The sequence below is a fragment of the Cebus imitator genome, unplaced genomic scaffold (genome assembly GCF_001604975.1).
Source record: "Cebus imitator isolate Cc_AM_T3 unplaced genomic scaffold, Cebus_imitator-1.0 Scaffold12, whole genome shotgun sequence".
In the NCBI taxonomy this organism is placed as follows: domain Eukaryota; kingdom Metazoa; phylum Chordata; class Mammalia; order Primates; family Cebidae; genus Cebus; species Cebus imitator.
In genome coordinates this window covers 11291111-11303337 of record NW_016107327.1, presented here as the reverse complement: position 1 = coordinate 11303337, position 12227 = coordinate 11291111, and the positions used below count along the sequence as shown (strand labels likewise).

The window sequence follows — 12227 nt, the reverse complement described above, 5'->3', positions numbered from 1 at the left end:
AGAGACGGGGTTTCACCATGTTGACCAGGATGGTCTCGATCTCTTGACCTTGTGATCCACCCGCCTCGGCCTCCCAAAGTGCTGGGATTACAGGCTTGAGCCACCGCGCCCGGCCACAGAATAAATCTTAAACAGTTTCTGTCATTTAATATGTTAAGGTTGCTTCTTCCCCACAGACAAACTGCTGTCAGAAACAGGGATCAAGTTATGACCACTGCAGGACTTAGAGGGCTTAAATCCTAACCACATCCTTATTCATGTCAGAGTGTGGCAATGACTGTCAGAGATACACTTTGGAAAGTGTAAGTTGCTAAAGAGACTGACATCAGAAGAGTATCCTCATCTGAGTATATTACCTTTGCAGTCCCTGATACTGTAAAGGCAATCTGATAATCTGGGATAAAACACATTGAGCTTGTGTCTATATGGTGTGAGGAAAAGGTTTTGAGAATAGAGTATAGCATTGCACATTGTATCAGAATTTTTGTCTTCATTAAAACCTGCCTGTCAGCCCTTTGGGACCTAGCATAGCCTTCTGCCCTCTAGCATGTTTTAGTCATTGGGAACATTGACTACTCATTCTCTCTCCTATGGCTATTGTTGCTTGATCTAAATCATCTCCACAACCGCAAGCCCTGTCAGCTTTACCCTCTTCCTCTTCCTCAAGTCCCTGAACACCCAACCGTACCATCAGCCTGAATCAGCTGTTTGCTAACTGAGCAGCTGGGAACATCTGGGAGTGGGTTTGGGGGACCACCTAAGCCAGTGAACTATGCACCAAGCTTTCCCTGCCTGGAATCCACCCAACTCTAAAGGGTAGCAAAAGAGGATTCCAAAGTCGACTTTTGAAAACATTGACTAAAACAAAGTTAACCAGTGTTTTTTTCTTCTCTTAGCACATCTCACAGTCTCTGATAGTTCCAAAACCATTATGAATTTCCAACAAAAGGATATAATATGCAGTGTTTTCCAATCTCCATCCTCTCTGAAAAAAACAAACAAAAAACAAAAACATTGAGAGAGACTGATTTAAGGCACTTCTGTATAATTGTAGTCAGAAGTCATGTGTGGTGGCTTACTTGCACCCCTCATGTTTCCTGTGATTTTCTCTCTAATTTTAGAGTTGGACAAGATAGAGACTGTTTTATTCTTTTAGTGGCTGTTATAAGAATCCCTAATCCTTTTTGGATGAGGGTTAAGACAAGAAGCTGGGAACCCACCCTGTGCTTTATGATGGGTGGCCTGTGAGGCCTTTGTTTTCTTGAACCCCTCATGGATTTGGACATGTTAATTTGGAGGTAGAAGCAGAACACAGCTAAATTGCTTTAATAACAAAAATATGAGAAACTTGAAGTTCCCAGGGAAATTTCAGGAAGGAGAGAGAAGTCAGTCAGACTAAATGCTGCATGGGAAAAAGATCAGACAAGGAAAAGAAAACAAACAAACAAACAAGCTAATGGTAGCCCTGCTGAACTGAAGCTTTTGGGGAGAATAGACATGTCCAATGGGAAATTTTAAGCTGTTTGCTGTTGGGGGTGCAGCACAAACCTCCCCTTAGGTTTCCACTGTGACATCTTCGATGATGTTTCTGTGGCCCACAGTGCCTAAGTGTGAGTGGATTCTGCTGCAGAGGTGGCACAGTGGTGGAAGGGACAGAGCTGGCTGAGGGCACTGATGTCTGGGTGCCATTGATGCTGAGATTCATGTCTCATTAATTCTTCCCAGTGGAAGGAGGGTGGGAAGGGTTTGGTTGTCATTGCAAGAACTATGTGGGTCCCTGAGAGGCAGCAGTTAGTGAAGATGACCCCAGAGCCCAGACATCTAAAAACGGACTTTTGGGTTAGTTGCCTAAAGACAACTTAACCCCTTGGATGGTTGATTATTTCTGCAGGAAGCATGAGGACAACAGTAAATCCATACACAGTTGTGAGGAAGATGTCAGAGAGAAACATTGAATTAATGGAGCATGACAGGGAGTGGCCGGGTGGTCCGGAAAGGCATCTCAAAGGGTTGCATTTTAGCTAAGACCTGAATTGGAAGGAGTCACATTAAGAACAGAGGAAGTGCATCCCACGTAGCAGGAGCAGCCAGTGTGGAGACCCCTGCAGTCTTTTCTAAAAAGCCTGGTGTGATCTGCCAGCAGAAGGAAAGCTGCTGTGACAAGCAGGGGCAATGGAGCAGGTGGAATACTGCCCCCCTCACCCCCTCCGCCACTTCTGTGCCCCTTGCCAGGGTTAACATTGTGTCTCTTCTCTCACAGACGACTTCGCAGAGGAGGAGGAGGTGCAGTCCTTCGGTTACAAGCGGTTTGGTGAGTCCTGACAAAACTGTGTTCCTTCTTTATGGTCAATCTTGGATGCAGCTACAGACCCCCAAAGACCATTGGCAGGCCCTTGGCAGGCCCTTCATGCACATGGGCGTTTGTGGCTCTGAGGTCCAATTTTGGTTGAAAAGTGAATGTCTGTGTCCCAGGCAGAGGGTTTCTCACAATTCTGAGGGGCCATGGGACAGGAACTGCACCCAGGCATGGAGAAGCGATCGGATGTTTATGGTCTGCGGAATATGAAAGAGATGGCCTGCTAGACAGAGTGTGCTGGGAAAGGCAAATCTGTGACAAGACAGGAGCAATCTGCATTGTTTAAGCCAGGATGTTCATGGTCATCTGTTACAGCAGCCACAGGAGACTCATACATGCCCTCTGCCTTCCAGGCTGCTGCATCGGGTGCTCTTCTCTGATTTGACCTTGCTTCTCAGGACCTGCAGTTTGGCCTTGAAATGCCAGTGGTCATTGCAGAGTTTCAAAGCCAGCTCCAGGGACTGGAGGATTTTCCCGCCAGCTTGTTTCTGTGTTTGGCCAGAGGAAATGGAGAAGGACAGAGGAGAAAAGAGTGTGTATGTGAGTGAGTGTGTGTGTGTGTGTGAGAGAGAGAGAGAGAGAGAGAGAATGAAAGTGAATGAATCTATTTCCTGTTGCTTAAAAAAATCCTGGCTGGACTTTGATTAAAGTTAACAACCCCCAGCTGCTCTGGCTCCCGCGTTGCTTTAGCATTTTTCCTTCTGGACACACACGTCTACATTACTTTCTGAGAAAACATACGACTTTAGAATAGGAACGCAGTGGCACCAAGCTCATCTCTCCTGCATCCGTTCCCTGGCAGAGCGGCCTGGGTGCAGCTCTGTTGCCCCTCCTCCGTGTTCCTGTTCATCATCTACATGACTCCATGTTTCTGCAATGGGACCCTGGCTCTGTGTTCTTCTTTCCTGGGGGATGGGGGGACTCACTGAAGGCAGCAGTAAGAGTGAAGATGAAACCAAGAATTATAAAGGAAAACAAAACAAAAAAACACAGAAAGATAAGAATAAAGAGGAAAACAAAACTTGACAAAATAAGGCAAAATAAATGTGGGGATGCCTGCGTGTTTTGGAACTCAGTAGAGATATGAAGACCCAAGAGAGAAAGCCTCTGTAGAAAGGGTGACCTTGAGAGAAAATTTTTTATAAATTTCTCAGCATGTTACCAGTTAGATGGGTGGGTGGGGATTTGATGAAAAACACTCAAAAAAGTACATTGCCGACAGGTTTTAATTTGTGGTGGTGAAGTTATGCATGGGAGTTGCAATGGATGACTCACAGGAGACATGATAGCCACTTACAAATATTAGAGAGCACAAACAGAGGCTGGAAGAGAATGAGGCCAAGTGGTACAAACAGAAGAGAGCGACGAAATTAAAATGGGAATCCTTGGAATAGTCTGAGAAAGAGACATTCCTGATGCTGAGAATTCTTGGATTCAGCCTCTAGGCAAGGTGATGGATATCCAGCATAGGGCCAGAGTAGATCTTTGCAAATGGAAGAGTCTTTGAGATATTTGCTATATTTGATTATTTTAGTTTTGAGACAGGGTCTTGCTCCGTCACCCAGGCTAGAGTGCAGTGGTGTGATCATAGCTTACTGTAACCTTGAATTCCTGGGCTCAAGTAATCCTCCTGCCTCAGCCTCTTGAGTACCTGGAACTGTGGGTATCTGCCACTATGTCTGGCTAATTTTTAAATTTTTTGTGGAGACAGGATCTTGCTCTGTTGCCCCAGATGGTCTTGAACTTCTGGGCTCAAATAATCCTCCAGCCTCAGCCTCCCAGAATGCTGAGATTACAGATATGAGCCACTGCACCCACCTGAGATGATTTAATGCTGCCTTTAATTTCACCGATAAGGGAGATGAGGCCCAGATAGATTATGTCCTTGCTGAAGCAAGTTAGGTGGAGCTGGGTTCAAAGATTCTCTTGTAACTCTCAGCATAGTGTTGTTTTGGGGAACGGCTCAGCAGTGAAGTGGAGGTGACCTTTCAACTTCGTGTTGTGGAGGAGGACCCTGCAGCTCTGGAACCCTATAGTGGACTGGACACCCAATCCGGCCCCACTGGGGAGGCCTCATCATGGTTATAGGGTGAGGACTCTGATTCTTTGGAAAGTAAATGGGTTTTCAATTCCCAAGAAGTGGCCAGTTGAATCCAGCAGAACCCAAGAACCCATTTCTTCAGGCATGGCTAAACTTTAACCATTAAAGGAAGACCAAGTCCCTTCCATGCAACAGGTTGATAGTCGGGTGGTAGGTGGAAGGTATTTAGAGACAGGTCAACCCTCTAGGCCCTGCCCCAATCAGTCCTGTGTCTTGAAAGCAGCTACTTAAACTCGGTGGGTCCCAGATGCTACATCTGCCCAGCCAGCAGAGTGAACCTGCCAAAGCCCTCACAGGGCTTCGGTGAGGTTAAGAGAGATGTCAGATGGACAAGTGCTTTGAAGTTACAGCACTATAAAAACACAAGACCGTACTATCGCTCCCCTGAGACCTGGGGCTGTTAGCACTCTCTCCACATTTTGGTACAGCCACTGCACAGTATCAAAGCGTGACAGATCTGAAAACATTCCTGAAGAAATGTAAAGGTGTGACTTTCTTCTGAAAAAATGGTAACATTGTAGCCATTTATAGTTTCAAAAATAGACTTGATAACGTAGAGGGTCTAGTTATTGTTTAATTTTAGGTATGTATTGCTTATGCACGTATGATGAACACAACCCAAATTTAGACTACAGATGAGGCAGAGGTCAGTTATTCACAGGGCAAAGGGGCCGTTGTTTTAGCAAATCATTACTGGGTAGGCTTGTTTCCAAAGTTATTCATATAGAGTTATTATTCAGAGGTGTTTGCTACATGAAGTCAAGGCTGTTTACATAATAATGTGCTTCTTCAAATTCAGCACATTATTACAATAAAGAGCAAAATCCACGATCTTCTCCGGTGATCTCATATGGTATTGTGTTTAGTACAGTCATCCCTTGTTTACTCAGGGATTCTTTTTCGCAATTTAGTCTCAACTAGGTCTTCTGTTTTTCTTCAGTCTTTCCATATACCAGGCTTGTTCCGCCCCATTCCCAAAGTTCTAGACAGGTGTCTAAAGAAGAGATGGAGTTTGGTCTGACGGTTTTGCCACTTTGCTCCTCTGACAAAAACATCAATGAGGGGAGACTTTGAAGGGTTAATTAAGTGAGCATTTTCAAGCTTTAATCAGGCTTTGGAGGTCAGCATTTCTTGGCCTCAGTATGCAGAGCTAATTGGAACGTAACTATAGTTACAATTTGGCAGAGTTCACTTTCTGGGACATGAAGTATTGGTATATTAATTTTTATTTTCCATAGATGTGATGTATACTACCACGAAAGTGATTATTTTTCTACTTATTTCCCAGTTACTGTTTTCATTAAAAGCCTCACACATGGCTCTAGAATCCTGTATTATTATGCTTAGCAGAAAGGGAAAGAGACACAGCACCACCCGCATAGCCTGGGCCCTGCCTCTGGAGCCTGCATTCTCCCTTTCTGCGCTGGGTGTAGGGGCGCTAGACTGACTTTGTTTCATTGATTGGTTGCAATGGGTTCTCTTCTGTTATTTTGGGAATCTGATCCGCTATGATAATAGACATCCAAAGTTGGGATGATGGAGGAGTAAGAGATACATGGTTCAGCCTGTGAAATCACGGGTGGAGTTAAAGTCTCCAGTGAGCAACTGTGGGCAGCTGGAAACATTTGTTGTTTGTATTTGACAAGCAAAGCTTTGACCGAATTGCTTCTTTGGGGCTCAAGGATAGGAATTATTAATAGCTATGAGAGAAAAAGATCTGAAAAATGGCAAACTGAAATGGTAACAGAAAAAGGAAGCATTCTCTATGGAGTAGAATTCAAGTTTTTTGGTAAAAACTAAGTGGGAAAGCTCTAAGGAAATTGCTGAAAAATTATTTAGGGGCTATGGTCCAAAACAGGGTATCAGATGCCTTTTCCTTTGAGGTCAGTAAGTGTGTTCTTTGAAGCATGTCCTTGAATGGTTTTGTTTATGCACAACTTCACAGGCCTCTCTATAGCTATAGCCTCAAACAAGCCAGGCTTTAACTTTCCCCCTTCTTTCCTCGAAAAATAGTTGCAGCTTAGCAAGTATATTTCTAAGAGTTTGGGCCACACAGTGCCAGGTCTGTCGAATCAGCATGAGAAATCTGTGTTGAAGAGAATCCAGCCCTGCCCCGAATGCCCCTGCCTCATGCCTTACCGTCACCGTGCCCTCTTTCCAAACCCAGCCACCAAAGAGGTAAACATATGGAAATTCAAATTCATGGCTCTAGTTAAATTATTGAGCTGTTTCCTGCCAAGAGCTTTAGAGAAACTAATGTCTAAAATCATAGGGGACTACTGAGGCTTCTGAAAAATCACAGCACAAATATGCTTAATCATATAGCCAGAAATGAAGGTTCTTTCTGAGACACATGGTAAGTGACTGCTTTTAATGCCAAGGGATTGAAAGAGTTTACCAAGAAGATGCCGAACTCTCTTTGGGAAGCTGCTCCAGATAAACACTTGGATGCCCCCACTTGTTGCTGGGCTTAGGGGAAGCAGGCTGCCTGTCTCTCCTCTCCTGGGACTCTTCCTGGAAGCCTGGCTTTATCTTCTGATATGGAGAAGGCGTTGACTTGAAGCCATCGATCTCTGACAACAAGGAGCGCTCCAGGCATCCCTCTCACCACAGCCCTGCAGAAGGCTGACCCATTCCCTGATGGGAATGCCAGGAATTTCCATCATTTCCTGTGGGGAACGACTGAATAAGCGCAGCGAGAGGCTGTCCTTCCAGAGGCACCTTTTCCAAACATTTCTAAGTCAAGCACAGGACTGACACTGGGAGGAAAGTGAAGGGCAAGGGAACAGTGGGACCCAGTGCTCCCCATGGGGTTTCTTTGAAATGTCCAAAACAATTTGCATCAAGTTAAGGGGAGAGTTTCATTTATGTGGTTTTGCAAATCCAGCAGAGTTGGTATTTCTGATTTTATTTATTTATTTATTTTTATTTTTGAGACAGAGTTTTGCTCTTGTGGCCCAGGCTGGAGTGCAGTGGCACTATCTCAGCTCACTACAACCTCCGCCTCCCGGGTTCAAGCGATTCTCCTGCCTCAGCCTCCTGAGTAGCTGGGATTACAGGTGCCCACCACCAAGCCTGGCTAATATTTTTGTATTTTTAGTAGAGATGAGGTTTTATCATGTTGGCCAGGCTAGTCTTGAACTCCTGACCTCGGGTGATCCACCTGCCTCAGCCTCCCAAAATGTAGCGATTACAGGCATTAGCCACCACACCCAGCCTCTGATTTTATAAGAATACGGTATCAAAATGGCATGTGAGGGAACTCAGTGCCAAAGAGATTCTCAGGCAGACCCAACTGGCAGGGGAGTCCAGAGTAGCTCTGGACTTTATCCTCTGTTTCCAAGCAGGCAGGTGGGGCTCCTAAATGCTGAGAAAGGGAGTTCCTTGGCCATCACTGCTTTTTATAAAACCTGAGGAGATTTCATCAACTTTATCACTATACATGATAACCATAGGCTCCCTTGCCAACAGTATGCACCCAGGTTTCCCTTCTTTTCACCAAGAGGACTTCTCACTGGTTAGATCAGACCCTCCTTGCCTTGTCTTTCCTGCCCATCAGCAAAAAAAAAAAAATAAATAAAAAGGTTCAATTACCACATTCCCATGTGATTATGATTTTTTTCAGACCATGTGAAGAGAAAGTCATGTGAAAGAAACCATTAAACACTCCTTTGTGGATATCTTCTATGTACCAAGTGGTTTCCCACCCATTAGTTCATTGAATTCTCCGAGAAACCCTTGCGGTAGGAATTACCTGTGGTTTGCAGGTGAGAGCCAAAGCTCCCAAGGTTGTGGCATGGCCAGTGTAGGAGTTAAGCCTGATTTCATGCCTCAGTGTTCGTTCTGCTCTACTCGTGACTGGGAAGCTCAGACACGGCCATACTCAAGCATCCCAGAATTTTAATGGAAAAGCAAGTCATCATAGATGTGCCTGGACTAAATCAGCAGCTGTCGATATGGTCTTATATTTCACAGTTTCATAATATGTGTTGTATTGAACTCTTGAGCCCTGAGTTTTCAAGCCATTTAAAGTATATCTCCTCCTCCCCACTCTCCCTGGTTTTCATTCACTTATGAATCCTGGTAGGGCTGTGGGAGGGAAAAGGGGAGAATAATTTGTTTTTCCAACAACTGGGTTGAACTGAATGTGGTTTGTTTTTATTTTTGGAAAAGTTAAAGAAAAAAAGCCTACTCGGCTGTTGTGGTTAAGACAGCGTGGAGACATTTAGGTTGTTTCCAATGTTTGTTGTTGTGGGGCACAGTGGGAAAGAGTTTCCCTTTTGGTAGCAACTCCAGGCAACTTAAGACAGATGAACTCTGAAACTTTCCTTAAGATTTGAGTTGTTCATTTGGAGGCCCCTTGGGAAGAGGAAAGCTGTCCTTGGGCCATGGATTTTGAGAAAAATAACTATGGTCCTCTGCAAAGTTGTGAACTAGAGTGTCTCTTTTTCCCTCTCACTTTCTCCTGTTCAGTGTACACTATGGGGTGGGTTGGGGGGAGGTGGTGCCCAGGAAGCAAGGCTTTAGAGTCAGACAGTCCTGGTTCACATAATGGTTTTGTCTTTTACCAGCTAAACCTCACTTTATATATCTGTGAAATGGGTGTGACAAGAATATAGTGTGTATTCTTTGTAGGATATATCAATTATAAAACCATAATATATATGGGGGCCACATATACAGTAGGTCTGCACTAAATTGTGGCTATTTTAAACTGCTGACATGCTCCCAACCCTCCCACTCTGCTCTTTTGTCTCTCCCAGGCCCTGGGATTCCATCTTTGGTGTTGCCCCAGGTCTCCTCTTGTGAAGCCCAGCAGTCCCCATTCTCTCTGATCCTTCTCACCTTATTCCCTCCCTCCATCAAAATCTTACTGCCCTACCTCCTATATTCTCTGCCCTGCAGTAGCCTAGTAATTTGTTCAGGAATTCCAAAGGAGTCTATTTTCTTTTCTTTTCTTTTTCCTTCTCATCCCCCTCCTCCTCCTTGTCTTCTTTCTTCTTCTCCTTCTTCTTCCTCTTCTTCTTTTTTCTTTCTTTTTGGAGACAGGGCCTCACTCTCTCACCCAGGCTGGAGTGCAGTGGTGCCATCACTGCAGCCTTGACTTCCTGGGTTTAGGCGATCATCTCACCTCAGCCTCCCAAGTAGCTGGGACCACAGGCACGTGCTACCACTCTAGGCTAATTTTTTTAAAAGATTATTTTTTGTAGAGATGGGATCTCATTATGTTGCCTGAGCTGGTCTTGAACTCCTGGCCTCAAATGACCATCATGGCCCCAGCCTCCCAAAGTGCTGGGATTGCAGGTGTGAGGCACCATGCCTGGTCAGGAGTCTGTTTTCTTGCAGGACATTTAAAAAAGTATAAAGGGTTGGTGGCCATTAGTAAAGAATAATACTTTTAAGGAAGGTAGCATACTGGGGGGTCAGAGCAGCTTCCATGGACAGCTGGCCTGTCATCATGGCTAAGAGAATGTATGCTGGGGTCAGACTACCTGGGTTCAGTTTCCAGCTTTGCCAATTACAAGTGAGTAGCTGTGGGCAAATTAGCCTCTCAGTGCCTGAGCATCCTCTAGAATATAGGGATAACTATACTTTCTGCCTGTAGAGTTATCGTGAGAACTAGATGAGTTAATACTCAGAGTTGTGCCTTGCACCTATAATACGTACATAATCCATACAAGATGGATATAATGTATGTATTAATGAAAAGTGGCACAAATGGTCACAAGGTGGCTGCAGTGGGTCCAGGCTTCGTTTCAGTGACTTCTTTTTAGAGGAAAAGCAGCTTTCCCAGGGGCCTTCTGTCTACTTACCCTGTCATCTCATTGACCAACAAGTCCTTTTCAAAATTATTTATGTAGAGAGGGAATGGGCTGCCTCTAGTTGGCTTGGACTCATTATTTGGGGAGGAATGGTTGGTGAGGAATTAAGCACTCCAACCATTATTATTAGTTGTAACAGTACTATCTATAATAAATAACGTAATATTATATTTTAAATGTAATACTGTTATACAGTAATTATTAAAAAGCAACTTAATTTATATTATTTATACAGTCTGATACATTATTATTTATAACTTGTTTCATGTATAAAATTATTTATTTATTTGTTTGTTTGTTTATTTATTTTTTGAGATGGAGTCTTGCTCTGTTGCCAAGCTGGAGTGTAGTGATGCGATCTTGGCTCACTGCAACCTCCGCCCCCTGGATTCAAGCAATTCCCCTGCCTCAGCCTCCCAAAAAGCTGGGACTACAGGCACGTGCCACCATGCCTAGCTAATTTTTTGTATTTTAGTAGAGACGGAATTTCATCATGTTGGCCAGGATGGTCTCGATCTCCTGACCTAGTGATCTGCCCGCCTTGGCCTCCCAAAATGCTGGAATTATAGGCATGAGCTACCGCACCCAGCCAAAATTATTTTATATAAAATTTAAAAATTCAGTTTATTTGTAAAATAATTACACGTTTACTTCCTAATTGTGACTTTGTTATAAATGAAGCTACAAGGTGCTGTTCTAGTTTTTGACAGTTTGTAGAAAGAGAAGACATCAAAAACAAGACATCAGCATAATAGAGAAGTGAATGAATGAATAGAAGTCATTTTGTTTTGTGGCTCAGTATTCTCTATAGCCTTAAGCAAATTTTGAAGAAAAAAAATTTTTTTCAAAAGAGGAACTAACAAAAAAGAAAAAAAAACACACCAAAGTTCCAAATCTTAGTGAATACAGCTCTTGCCACATGAAACATTGTGAAATTGGTCTCCTGATCTGAGTCATCACTATAAACGCTTTCTGCTTCTTCTTCTTATTTTTATTTTTATTCTTTTATAGGTTTTTGAATACTGACATTTGGCCCTGATTGACACATGCTCCTCTTTTCATACACTCTGGTAGTTGTACTTTTTTTATAAGTGTGAATATTTCCATGCACAGATCAATTTCTTTCACATGCTGCAAAAGGTGGAGGAATTTAGACTTGTCAGGAAAACAAGAGAACCAAACTCAGAGGTCTGCAAAGGTTCTGGCAGAAATCCAGATGGCATTCTTATTCCCAAGGCCTGAAGATGCCCTGTAATCGCTAATATTTGAAATAACCTTTCTAACATGTCATTCTCATTCTGTGAAACAGGAAAATGTAAAAGTAAAATTATTGCTTATATGTAAGGTCGCAAACCTTCGATCTAACTTCAATCTAAACCTAAATCTAAACCTTCAATCTAAACTTCCACAGCAGTTTAAATATGTAACAAATAACTATATTATTCCCCTTCTGAAAAGCAACTGGGTGTTTGGTTAGTTATTTTAGAGACAAGGTCTCTATCACTCAAGCTAGAGTTCAATGGCATGATCATAGCTCACTACAGCCTTGAACTCCTGGACTCAGGTGATTCTCCCACCTCAGCTTCCTGAGTAGCTAGGAATACAGGCGTATATCATCATGCCTGGTTAATTATTATTATTATTATTTTGTAGAGACAGGGTCTTGCTACGTTGCCCAGGCTGGTCTTAAATTTCTGGCATCTGGGGTGGTGGCTCACGCCTGTAATCCCAGCACTTTGAGAGACTGAAGGGGGTGCATCACTTGAGGTCAGGAGTTCAAGACCAGCCTGACCAACATGGTGAAATCCTATCTCTACTAAAAATACAAAAAAAGGCCGGGCGCGGTGGCTCACGCCTGTAATCCCAGCACTTTGGGAGGCCGAGGCGGGTGGATCACGAGGTCAAGAGATCGAGACCATCCTGGTCAACATGGTGAAACCCCGTCTCT

General features: G+C 43.7%; 1 protein-coding gene across 1 annotated transcript in view; it reads left to right on the top strand.

The window, feature by feature from the left end:
- The window catches only part of COLEC12 (collectin subfamily member 12), a 173480-nt gene that overhangs the window by 17231 nt on the left and 144022 nt on the right, over positions 1–12227 (top strand). Inside the window, exon 2 of the mRNA XM_017499050.2 lies at positions 2261–2311. Within this exon, the coding sequence (XP_017354539.1) occupies positions 2261–2311 (51 nt within the window). The remainder of the gene's footprint in view (positions 1–2260; positions 2312–12227) is intronic.